General features: G+C 42.3%; 1 protein-coding gene across 1 annotated transcript; it reads left to right on the top strand.

Moving 5' to 3' along the window:
• Window positions 1-3320: 3320 nt before the first annotated feature.
• Window positions 3321-7016, top strand: pou3f2b (POU class 3 homeobox 2b). The gene has a single exon (XM_037453110.2). It carries the CDS (start codon window positions 3637-3639, stop codon window positions 4780-4782), a length of 1146 nt encoding a protein of 381 aa, XP_037309007.1. The 5' UTR covers window positions 3321-3636; the 3' UTR covers window positions 4783-7016.
• Window positions 7017-13731: the final 6715 nt, after the last annotated feature.

Raw genomic sequence — 13731 nt, 5'->3', positions numbered from 1 at the left:
TGATGTATGGGGAGACAGTCGCCTAATTAGAGCGTTAGAAATTGAATCTTTACAGCACACGGGTCATATAATTATCCTACTGTTAATTTAACGCTTACATTCTCTGCTGTTCATTTTTATTCCCTTAAATGTAGTTTGGCAGCGGCCCTCTTTGCTCAGCGTCGTGTTTTTACTGTAGGAGGCGAGGCATCATGGCCCCTAACATTGGCCCCTCCGAGTGATTGAATAACTGACGACCCTGCAGTCCAAATAACAAGGCTTGCATCATTTATGCATTGTTAAGCCATGTAATTGAAACGAGCCATAGTTTGCATATTAGACCATTAAAATAATGTGCTTTGCGTTTCTCCCAACACGACTATTTAAGCCTGTGTGGCGATGTGGTAATTCCTTGAATTACAGCGTAATTACCACAATGTTCTTTTGATTTGGCCGATTTCAATGTTACGCCACAATAATGTTCAATATTACCAGGATGAATTACTGAGCCGTGCCTGGAAACTTTTCCTCGTATGAGTTCAATCCCGGCATCTTCATGTGCCATCATTGCAGCCAGATTCACATCCATAAAGGATTATTAGCCCAAATGAGATCCATTAAAGGCCCAATCAGCAATACGTAATTGAAGAGCTTGAGTTAGACACGGATTGAAAATAAGCATGTTTTGTTTCTTGACGGATCATTATAGGCCTGGTTTACTTCATTCACAGATAGCCCCTAACATCAGAGAATATTACACATGTGTAACTACTGCTAAATCTGTAATCTGTCTTCAAATGCAATATCCAATCTTTTATTTGGTATGTTGGTTCATTTGGGTATGCCTTTCAATGATTAATATGGCAAAATATGTGTATACATACAATTTGGTGACCCTTCATTCATTTTAGATTTTATACTTTATTCATATTTGTTAGTAACAGCGGGGATTCAAAATGTCTACTTTAGCCACTAAAAACAGCATCAATACAAAAGAATAGCTGGCAAACAACTGTCTACAACATCAACATTTTATCCAAATCATATAAAGCCTTTTGTAATTAGCACTTTCCCTTTGTTACCAGCCCCTGTATTGTCCGCAGACCTCAGTCTATAAACATGACATGTGTCCCTGTGAACTTTTTGTATAAATTAGTGTGTGTGTGTCTGTGTGTGTGTGTGTGTGTGTGTGTGCGTGTGTGTGTGTGTGTGTGTGTGTGTGTGTGTGTGTGTGTGTGTGTGTGTGTGTGTGTGTGTGTGAACTCAGTATTTAATTTTTGGTTCTCACTGCAGTTTGATAATTTATTGTGAAAAAAAATCTTTGATAATTGCTTTTTTATTGCCATTTAATTTTACTGTTATAGCTCCAAAGTATTAGATAACATGTTTAATTACAGTTTGAGTCATTTGCATAGTTTAGAAGTTAAAAATTGTGGATATTGAAGAACTGCCTCCATTGATTTATATGTTTAATTTGTGGTTAGTATGTATTACTTTATTTCTGGTGGATTTAATTGTTATAGGCCACAAACTGACAAAAGGGGATTTTTAATTGCATCTATACAGTAGGAATTATTAATGCCTTCTAGTGTTCAGAATTAAGGAACTGCTTCAGAAGTTAGCAAGTTGAAGCCTCCTTCTGCCAAGCAGTATATTCTTGAAGTTGTGTTTGTATTTTTCTTCACACAGTTTGCTTTATCTAACTGCAGTGTGAGGAGCAGCTTTGAGGACAGACATAATCTCTCTCATCTTTTTCAGTTCTTCTAGTCCTTTCTCCCTCTCTGGGCCCGGTGCTCTTTACCCCTCCCTCCTTTATCCCTGCCAAGGCTTTGTCCCTGCAGCAGAGAGCCTCTCTAAATAGAGGCCTTTAGATAGTCCAGAAACAGGGGAGGGGGGCAGCAGCGACTCGACTGCCGTTGTTTCATTTACCTCTCCCTATGGCAACCAGCAGCGGTCGGCCAGGAATGTCCCCTCTCTGGACAAAGTCCTGGTCCCTGAAGCTGACACAGGGGGGACGGCAGATGGGACGGGATGGAAACCCTGGACATGGAGGCCTGAGTATGGACTTAATCCTCCTCTTCACTTGTGTGTTTTTCTTATGACGAGCAGAGGAGCTTTCCTCACACAATTAACTCTAAAAAAAAGAGGTATGGGAGAACGGAGAAATAACTTCAAAATCTCTTTTAGGGATGTAAGGCAAACCTAAGGGGCTCTAATGATCCAACCCAGCTTCAGTGATCTCACATAGATCCATAACAGTGTTGTAAACAACCATTTAGGAGCACCAGCCACGCTTCAAACTACATTGTAAAAGGGACATTTGCGCAAAAACTTATAAATTACTTAGTTTGATGTTTAAATATGTTTAAAAATATATATGTATATACAAAGAATGTACATATATAAATATATATATATATTGTTTTTATTTTTATATATATATATATATACATCATAATATATACATAATAAATACATTATATATATGTTATTTTGTTTTACAAGACTTAATGTATTTATAATGTATTACTAACCCTAACCCTATTAAGATGTTATAATATAATAATATAAAAGTGTATTTTTCACTCAAAATGGATTTAAGCTTCTCTTTTTTTTACAGAGAAGGAAATTCGAGTAAAATCGATTTGATTGAATCGTGCCTGAGTTTTTTTCCTTTGCCAGATGATTTAGATTTATTAGATAAATAAAATTAGATACATTTTTGTTTGTATTATAGTATGTATTTTATCAAAATAATGCACTGCATAGACTTGCTCTGCCATGTGAACATGCACATTTATATTCTGCCTGGTCGGGTTGTTTCACGAGTAAATTGGTTTAAAAATGTAAATATTTCAAATTTGTTATTTTCACCTAAAACTAATGGTTGAACATCTATATAAAGTGTATTATTTCATACACACAAACATACAGATAACACAAACCCATTATACACCTACAACGTCTTGCAGAAATGTTGGAATGCATACAGCACTCCTAAAAACATGAAATACATTTTACAGACAGGCCTTGCAGAGGAGATATATGCATGTCATTTGAAATCTAACAACCGTTGCTACAATTAAAAAGTGAAATCTCTTAATTAAATCACGTGTGTACGCACATCTTTCCTTAACAATGAATAACATGAATGTTCCCTGAAATTACAAATAACAAAAGTCTGCCCCAACAAACAACTGGATATCCTACATAACATTTCATTTGAACTAATCTTCCCAAAAGACGAAACACGTGTCTCCTTGATCTAGGTAACCCTCAGCCTGAGCCTTGATAAAACATCATAATATCAACATAATAAGTAAATCAACTGTATCTTACAGTTGCACTGCTGATCCCGGTGCTCCGTCTCCCCATCCTGCACTCCGGCTCTCCGCTTCCACGGGAGCCTCAACTCGCACCTCTCCAACAAAGAGAGTAGTGTTTGTTGAGACTTCCCCGCGGCCAATCAATGCGTCGTTACCCCTGGTAACCACGTCCATCATCCTCTGACGTCCAATGAGCTGCGGGGGCGTGGCGGAGTCCAGGTGCGCCTCGGCGTCCACTTGGCAGAGTGCCTGAGAGCCGCCTGTGGGCAGGAGAGGATCTGTCAAATGCGAGGTTCCTTTAATAACAGCGACCAGTCCGGCTCCGAGAGTCATGGCGACCGCAGCGTCTAACCACTACAACATCCTCACCTCCAGCGCATCCATCGTGCATTCGGAGCCCGGCAGCATGCAGCAAGCCACGGCGTACCGGGACGCGCAGAGCCTGTTGCAGAGCGACTACCCGCTGCAGAGCAACAACCACACGCTCAGCCACGCGCACCAGTGGATCACGGCGCTGTCCCACGGAGAGGGAGTCCCGTGGTCCTCCAGCCCGCTCGGCGCGGAGCAGGACATCAAACCTGCGGTGCAGGGCGCCCGGGACGACATGCACAACTCCAGCAACAACCTGCAGCACCAGCCGCGGCCGCCCCACCTGGTGCACCAGACGCACGGCAACCACCACGACGGCCGGGCGTGGAGAACCACCACCGCAGCTCACCTTCCGAGCATGGGCACGACGAACGGCCAAAGCCTTATTTACTCCCAGCCGGGCTTCGGCGTAAACGGGCTGATCCCGGGCAGCGGGCAGGGGATGCACCACCACAACCTCAGAGACAGTCATGACGACCACCACAGCCCGCACCTCAGCGAACACGGCCACCCTGCGTCCCAGCATCAGCACCAGCACCGACCGCAGAGCCACCACGACCACTCGGACGAGGATACGCCGACCTCGGACGACCTGGAGCAGTTTGCCAAGCAGTTCAAGCAGCGGAGGATCAAGCTGGGCTTCACGCAGGCAGACGTGGGACTCGCCCTGGGGACCCTGTACGGAAATGTGTTTTCCCAAACCACCATATGCAGGTTTGAGGCCCTGCAGCTCAGCTTCAAAAACATGTGTAAGCTGAAACCTCTGTTGAACAAGTGGTTGGAGGAGGCGGACTCCACCTCGGGGAGCCCGACCAGCCTGGACAAAATAGCGGCGCAGGGGAGGAAAAGGAAAAAACGGACTTCGATCGAGGTCAGCGTAAAGGGAGCTTTGGAGAGCCATTTTTTAAAGTGCCCTAAACCGGCGGCGTCGGAAATAATCGGTCTTGCGGACAGTTTGCACTTGGAGAAAGAAGTGGTGAGGGTTTGGTTTTGTAACAGGAGACAGAAGGAGAAGCGCATGACCCCTCCCGGAGGAGCGCTGCCGGGGAGCGAGGATGTGTACGGGGACACGCCGCCGCACCACGGGGTCCAGACCCCGGTCCAATGAACTCCGCTGGACCGCTCCTCCAGGACATGCGTATCCCTTTTATTTATCCCCAAGGTTATATATAAATCACTGAACTATCAAGCGCTATAGTGGGTGTTTTATGTATAATAGATTGCAGTGAGTACTTATACAAAATCTGCGGTGAATATCGGAGAAATGGAAAAATAAGTGAGGGGGGGGTAGGACATTTTCCTCCTCTCCCAGAGCTAAAGGAACATAAGCCTGTGTTGTGTTCTCCGAGGATACATGCCCAGCACTGTGACTCCAGTCGACGCAGTTTTAAGGTGTAGCCCCTATTGTGTATTGAAATTATACTTGACGGGAAAAAAAAGAGGGAGGGGAGGAGGGATACCTGTTTTAGACTAAAAGCATAGCTGAATGGTTTCCATTCGCCACTTTTATATCAAATCACAAGACACATTTTCCCTGTGCGTAAAAGGGAAAGAAAATACAAAGGCGTTTAGTTTTTTAGCTCTAAATTGTGCGTCCAGCAGAGATGGTTGGGAGGGGGGGGGGGGGGGGCGGGGGGGTGTCAAAGGAGCTACGTTAATGGAGTAAACTGGAGGGCCAGTAAAGGCTGCAGCCCCCCAGTCCAGTGGAGTCCAGCTGTGGATGAGCATCGCCTGGGTCTCCTCCGTCCGCCAGGCAGCACAGAGCCGCTTTGCATTCAGACCCCGAAGCGGCTGGCCCTTCAGCTCTTATTTATGCTTTGAGGACAGAGTTCAGGATTCAGTTATTACTATTATATTATCATTTTGTATTTTTTGTCATCATTTGTGCAGCAAATAATTGGACCAGGGTGCAGTGATTTGGTTAAATAAACGGTATGACCTCCAGCATAAGTCACAGAGCAGTATTAAACAAAAAGTCCATTATAGTTTTACACTAAACAAGCGTAAAATGATACTTCTCCCCCCCCCCCATGGCGATTGATTGATTTGGATTATCTGGCACTTTTCCACAATAGGATGGGCTATAGATATAGAGATATCTACAAACATATATGCCACCGCCTCTCACGTTACATTTGGATCCACTTTTGTAAATATTGTATAACTTTAAAAGTCATGGCTTCATCCCTGTTTCTTTTTTCACTGGGGCACTTTTGGGATTGATGTTTTCAAAAACAATTCGAGTTTATAGAATCCAGTCTAGCCTTCCTCCTGCCTTGTATTTGTGTGCTATTTAACGTTCATTCTGTCTCCCCGAAATTATGCTCGTTTTTTTTTTCATGGTTCATGTGATTGTTATTATAATATTATTTTCTATGAAATTTCATGTGAAATCAATTTCGTTTCTTTAAATTGTCGGAGGAGCTCTGTTTTGCCATTTAGGGTCCGCTTGGAGATACCAATCAAAGAATACTGCTTTGAGGACTGAGTTCAGATTAATCGATAACACCGTTGTAGAGAATTGTCCATAATGAATCAGGATAAAAACACAGATAAGCATCTTGATTAGTGCGTTTGAAAAGAAAGATAACAATGCCTTTATAGATTTCCTCCCAGAATACATTTTAGGGACATTCCAAAAACTGCAGCGTATGATCAAAACATTATTATTATTGTTATTATTATTACTATTATTAACAGGGTGTTATTTTAATTTGTTTGTGAGGTCGTTGCCACGCATTTCACTTCAGCCATTTTGTTTATCTTTGTCCATGTTGCTTTATTACAAGAGGGAACTTGCTTTTAGACGTTTGATTTTATTTTTCAGCACTGTTAGTGAGATTGTAATTTATTATACAATGGCTTTTTATAGCTGACACAAAAATCCGAGATATATATGAAATGTCACCGAGCAGGGTTTTTTTTTGGTTGTTTCGGAGGGAAGAAGAGACATGTTTTGTATTTCCTTTGAGCGGGATTGTCGCAGCCTAAAAACACAACTAAATGTATATACATCTGTTCTCCGTAGCTTGCTTGGTGTCTCGTTTTATGCAAAAACAGACATCCGGGGACATGTCTTTTTTTTCTCCATCTCATGTGAAAAAATACTTTTCTATCCCCCGAACCCCCCCAACCCCCCCGGATTTATTTGTCTCCCGCAGAAAACCACAAACAGACACGTTTGTGGCGTTGAAATATCTCCTCAGTAGCTTTAATTAATCGATTCATCTCATAATTCAATGGAGTTGTGGGACGTAGACCTGTAGCAACCCGACGCTGTTTTTTTGTTGTTTTATTTAATTGCTTGTTAAACCAGTCGTTGTTGTTGTTGTTTTTTGGGGGGGGGGGTATAGACTATGTCATATCCACTGGATGAACTTGGGGTAGAAACAGCAGAGGTGATGAATGTCTGTAGGTGTTTCATCACTTGACACACGAACAACAGACTTGCACATTTTTAAAAAATGGGGTTGATATTAAACAGCTTTTTTCCAACGTCGAGGCTGAATGTATTTCTCCCCCCCCCCCCCCCCCTGCTTTCCATTCTGAGAAAGAGGAGGCTGCTGTCGTGACATCCCTATCTGCTCCAGCATCTGTGCATTAGACAGGCTTCTTGCTTTGAGCTCTTTCGTTTGGGTGGAATTAATGGCTGAGAGAAAATCAGGGTCGATGAATGGAAGATTGTGAGCCGACGATGTGTTGCTTCTGCCCGGGGCTGCTTGCACATGGACCGGCTTTGGCTGGCAAAACCCCAGCTTGCATCTAGGGTTAAATTAGGGGTTCTCAAAGTGGGGGCGGAGGACCAATAGCGGTCCTTAGGAGGATTCAAAGGGTTCCAACGTGACAATTTCCCTGCAGTTTTATTTGTAGCATGAGGTATCACTTTCTGTGTTCACACTCACACTCACAGTGTTGTGGACTAAAAATATAAAATGTAATGTCTCGTATAATATGTCAAACTAATTTTATTTTAAATGTAACCTCATGGAATTCATCCTTAAAATCCACAAAGGTAGTTTATTCATTCCTCTGCACTTTGTCAAAGATGTTTTTTGTTAAGGAACAAAAATGTCATAGTTTTAGTTTGGCTTAACTTGGGTTGATGAAATCGAGCCCTTTAAAGTTAATCTTATAAGAACAACCAGACTTTAAACCACATCAAAAATTGTGAGATTGTTTTTATTCCAAATTTACGGCATTTGCTTTTGTCCACATTCAAACAGAAAGTTCAGGATCAATAGACAACACATATTTCGAACTGAAAGTGATATTGACAGCGGTGACCCTGATGGTGATTTCATATTCACTGTGGAATGTCATTTCTCGATAATCTTCCCACCGGAACCTGTGGTGCGATATTTGTATCTCTTCTGGTCCATTTGATTCTGGAGCTAACGGGCAGGATGCAGAGTTGTTTACAAACAAAATGTCAGACGTGTTTGCCCTCTGTGGTCGTCATAATAATAGGATTATTACGATTGGATCGTTGTCAACTTCAACCTGCCACTGCAGTGCACCGTGAAAAGAAGGGAGCTCGAGGAGCAGATCGATCGGAAATCGATATCTGATCGGTTACTGATGACGTAACCAATTAAATAAGGATCGAACGAACACAACAACTGTGTGGCGCTCTTATACTTCTTCTATAATTTTCTTAAGAATCCACCCTCTCTGCAATAACATGTCAGGCCTTTTTTTTGTAAATGTATGTATAAAGTGAGATAAAAGTAGCGGCCTTACGTAGCAGAAAAAACCACTAACGTAATGTCCTCATAGTACCCAGAGCTACACAAAGGGATTCCACATCCTCGCGTGGATTGTTACTCATTGCACTAATTGCATTTCAAATCCAACGGCAGTGCGGCTCTTTGACTTGTTTGCGGGATTGTAAACCCGCATTCCTCTGGAACACAGTGTCATGGGTTACAGATCACAACGCACTGTATCAATAGGCTGCCAATCTCTCCTGCGGTTTGGTTATTGATGCGGGGGGGGGGGGGGGATAGAATAAAATATCTCCCTCCCTGCATCCTCATCGCCACACTTCTGGCCTGCCATTTGGATGCCTGGCACGAAACGACACCCGGAAATAAAGCCCCGTGTCGGATCTCGGAAGTCTTTTCGTGGAGCCCAGTAATCAAAAAAAAGTGCGCCCTGGTGCCCTTCATCCGCTCTCTAGCAGATGCAATTAATAGCGCGTCGCGTTAATTACACCTTCCGTTTTATTTAGGTGACTTGAAATTTCCCATTAGGCACCCAAGGAGGAATTTAAAAAAAAAAGAGACACTCCACTGTCCCTGGTTTTTGAGCTGAGGAGAACCAGAGGGGGATCATCGGTGTTCTAGCGCCACCTAGCGGCCCGAGGGTGAGTCCAAGCCGTGATGTCATTTTAATGTTGGGTCACGGGAATCCACAGCATAATCAAATCTTTACCCAACCAGCCTATGGCAGACATGAAGAGCATAGTCTGAATGTAACGCCGTCTGATGGAGATGTAGAAGCATTGTGTCATTACAAAGATAGTAAAGGTCATCATCTGCAGCGCTGTTTGCTTGACTTTGTTGAACTGTGTTTTATTTCATTAAAATAACATTTTAGAAATGTTAGAATAGCGTACTTATTAAATCATTGCCCAAAGGAATAACATTAATTGTATTGTATAGAAAAGCAACAATAACTAGTTGATAGAGTCTGTTTTCACAAGTTATCAGGTATTTGGCACGGTATTAATTCATATAATAACTTAATTAATCACATGATTTTTCTGTGATTAACAGTAATTAATGGAATTATGCGCAAAATTTAATAATAAATTCAAAACTATGCACACTTTTATTTTCAAGTAATGTTATCAGAGCAATATAAACCCTCTTCTGTGAGCACCTTGAGCATTGCGTTGCCATCCAAAAGATGAACATACTTTCACCATATACCAAATATATATATATATATATTAATATATTCATCATATACATAGTTTTGGAACCACTGACGTAGAGAGACATTTGAATTCAACAGTGGCATTATTAGTGGAATTAGTAACACCTGATATTTTAACACACTGAACAATCTATAGCAACAATAATTTAAGGATTAATCAATAGTGAAAAATACAATTGCTAGTTGCAGCCCCGGGAGGAGGGACAAGTTTTACACACCCATTACTGAACTCCACACGAGCCTTGCAGATTTGTGTTTGTTGTTGCAACATCAAATGCGATACATAGCAGCCTGAGAGGCCTATTCAGGCAAGCTGGCCACATCATGCATTACTCACATTGTTATACAGTATTCAGGATCACCGTGTACTTCCCTCTCTTCTGCCTACACGAAGACGGCCTCCTCTGTTAGCAACTCTGCTTCTGTGTCTAAAATATTGATTGACAGCGTTTGTTTTTCAGTGGCGCAGGGGACCAGTGCCTCTGGCAATAGGTGATGAAGTGGGACGTACTGGTGTCAAAACGCGGTTTAGTGCAGACTCAGCACATTGAGCCCTGTCACGGCCACGAAAAAAGAGAGACAAGAGAGATTGTGTCCAATCGAACAGCATTAATACATAGTCACATAACATAGTGTCATTCAACATGGTGCAAAACAACATAGTGATTAAAAACAACTTCAGGATCATTTTGAGTTGTGTTAAAGTCATTTAAAAAGTATAATGTTTGTGTGGCTAACTTTATTTACCCCCAGAGATCCTAACTTAATGCCTTAGTACAGCATTTCTTTGTCAACATCATGTCCATCTTTGTATTACGTGGAGATGAATCGGTCTTTGGTGCACACACACACACACACACGCACACACACACACACACACACACACACACACACACACACACACACACACACACACACACAGACTCCTCCTCCTGCTCATCCTCCCCCAGCACACAGATAACAGTGATACAAGCTCATGAGCAGAACATAATTCCACCATTTGACATTGTTGTTCTTCAATCTCACTCAGATGCATCGCAGCTAATTACACTTTGCACACTTAAGTACACAAATGCGCGCGTGCGTTCATTTGTAAACGAGTTATTGTTTAATCATAACTTCACATGAACTTTGCTGATCAGTGGGGCGAATCGTGTCTCCCCTTCAGCGCATAATTATTCAGGATATAATTGCTCGGCCTGTTTGTGATACATGCTCGTCGCCCTGCAAGGCCATCTTCTGGAGCTTCTGTGCAGGCTCTGATTTGACATTGGCCACGGGCCTCTAAATGGCTCTGTCACAGGCTGCTTTGTTAGTGTATAGTGTGACACACACATTTATATATATGTGTGTGTGTGTGTGCGTCAAGTGGCTCGAGAGTTGATCAAAATGATCACACTACCATGACCTTGAGAAGCACCAAAAACATGTTATTTAAAATAAAAGCTTTTCACATTTGGAGATTTCAGCAAGAATTGTACTATTTAAAAACAATATTAAGAGGACTTCATGAAACATTAATACAGTTTAGGCTCATTTGAGCCTGAATAGACTCAGTTGTTCAGTCATACCCAGGTCAATTTTAGGGATCAAGTATGCAGCATATTTTAAAAATGCAAAAAATAAGACATATTATAAAAACTAGGGCCGGGACTCGATTAAAAATATTAATCTAATTAATTAGAGGCTTTGTAATTAATTAATCAAAACTAATCGCATTTTAATTGCATAAATATTCGACCTGAGAACAGTGAGAAGTAATTTTTTTCACGTGGATTTTTATTTTTGTTCAACCAATTCCAGCAGACAAGTGTAGAAATAGCATATTTAGAAATAGTACTTTCAGAAATTCAGGTAGGTAGAATCTATGAGAATCTATGAGAATTGAGGTTGGATTCAAAAGCATCAACAGGTGTGTGGTGGAATAGTGCAAGGAGATAGCAGGAAGGCTGAAGTGTGGAGGATCCTCAGTTCAAACCTGCTCTCTCAGAAGGAGGGTTTGTTTGCAGTCAGGGCTTCAAACGGTAAACTCTGAAAAAGTTTTGAGGTTCAGTAAACAATCCCAAGGTCTAATATGAGAAACGGACACAATGAGGCATGTGGTTGAATAGCACAAGGGAACAACTGAAGGGCTGCAGGCTCCAACCTGCTGTCTGAGGCTGTGGGTTCATGCCCCTTAATGCAGACATCATTTCTGCTTTGAAAGAGGTTTGAGTAGCAGTCTCAAGGTTAAAAACGAGAAACAAAAATTTAATTTGTGCATGGTGAGGTAGTGCAGCACAAGAGCTGAGGAGCTACTGTCCTTACCCTGTAGGTTGTGGGTTAAATACAACAAACAAAGGGTTGGTTAGTGTGTGGTGAAGTAGCACAGTGGAAGAGCTGCCGCCACAAGCCTGCACTGCATTTGAAGGTTGTGGGTTCAAGCCCAGTCTTGGGTTTGAGCCTTTGGCTTTACTTCAGGTTTGAGTAGCAATCTCAAGGTTAAATACAACAAACAAAGGGTTGGTTAGTGTGTGGTGAAGTAGCACAGCAGAAGAGCTGCTGACATAAGCCCCTGCACTGCACTTGAAGGTTGTGGGTTCAAGCCCAGTCTTGGTTTTGAGCTTTACTTCAGGTTTGAGTAGCAATCTCAAGGTTAAATACAACAAACAAAGGGTTGGTTAGTGTGTGGTGAAGTAGCACAGTGGAAGAGCTGCTGCCACAAGCCTGCACTGCATTTGAAGGTTGTGGGTTCAAGACCAGTCTTGGTTTTGAGCCTTTGGCTTTACTTCAGGTTTGAGTAGCAATCTCAAGGTTAAATACAACAAACAAAGGGTTGGTTAGTGTGTGGTGAAGTAGCACATCGGAAGAGCTGCTGCCACAAGCCTGCACTGCATTTGAAGGTTGTGGGTTCAAGACCAGTCTTGGTTTTGAGCCTTTGGCTTTACTTCAGGTTTGAGTAGCAATCTCAAGGTTAAATACAACAAACAAAGGGTTGGTTAGTGTGTGGTGAAGTAGCACATCGGAAGAGCTGCTGACATAAGCACCTGCACTGCACTTGTAGGTTGTGGGTTCAAGCCCAGATGTGGAAAAAGCATTTAAAAAGATTTTTGAGGTTTAACTCACATGCTCAAGGTTAAATAGGAGAATCAAAGTTGCCAAAATGTGACCAGGACTGGTAGTGTAGGGGTGCAAGCTAGAGCCCAGAAGCCTCCGTGCGCACCGCCAGTGGGTTCAAATCCCGCTCCTGCCAAGTGTTGAGCACACTACTGCGGAGGTAGTAGTGGGGGCATTGTCCCCACTGGTTGTTTCAGAGAAGTGAACCCTAGGGGTTATGCAGAAACACAAGGCGCGTTCACTTGAGTTATGATGGCATTGTCAAGAATGATGAAGAATCTTTTGAATGATGAATTGAACTTGATGTTAATTGCTTTTAGCACTTATTAGCCATGCTGGGGGGGTTCCACCTTTTTGACGGGAGAGAAGGCCGGATGAGTCAGTAAAGATGAGCAGATGTGTCTCATTCAGTGGTCACACTGACATGAAACTTATTACAGCCTCTGAGGGCTTTTTTCAAGACAATCACATGTTTGTCTACTTCAGGGCATCCTGTGGACAACCTTAAACTGACAGTCTGGCACTGGGTGTAGATTTGTTTACCCTTTTTAGCGCATCCACCCTCCAATTCTCTGTTACATTCAAATTCAACTCACTTGTGCCTTTACCAATGCAGGAAGGATGAATAGCATGGTTGATCCTCCAAGATGCACCAATCCGGACATTGTTTTATATTTTCAAACACACTATGTCATTACACGCACTACTACAACATTTGTATCAGACGAATATCATCAGAATCTGCTTTTTTGACCAGGAAACCGTATGCATAAAAGGAATTGCCACTGCAGAGGTTCTGCTGCTCTCACATACTCACATTGAAGTAGAAAAGCATGCGGTCAAACAGCTGACCGTTTGCCCCCTCACCGTCGTGGAAAATTTAGCAAACTTTATTGATTCCTGTACAGAGAACTCATGTCTTAATTCTTTGTATTTTATAGGTTTTACTGACAAGGCAGCAGAAAGGACTAATAAATGCTGCCTGTGATTTTGATCTGTAACCTTGCATTAATCTCAAAAC

The sequence above is a fragment of the Pungitius pungitius genome, chromosome 11, assembly GCF_949316345.1.
Source record: "Pungitius pungitius chromosome 11, fPunPun2.1, whole genome shotgun sequence".
NCBI classification, from domain to species: domain Eukaryota; kingdom Metazoa; phylum Chordata; class Actinopteri; order Perciformes; family Gasterosteidae; genus Pungitius; species Pungitius pungitius.
This window is presented reverse-complemented; position numbering and strand designations above follow the sequence as displayed.

Excerpts from the sequence above, each read along its gene's own strand:
- pou3f2b (XM_037453110.2), top strand. The coding sequence starts at position 3,637 with ATGGCGACCGCAGCGTCTAACCACTACAACATCCTCACCTCCAGCGCA.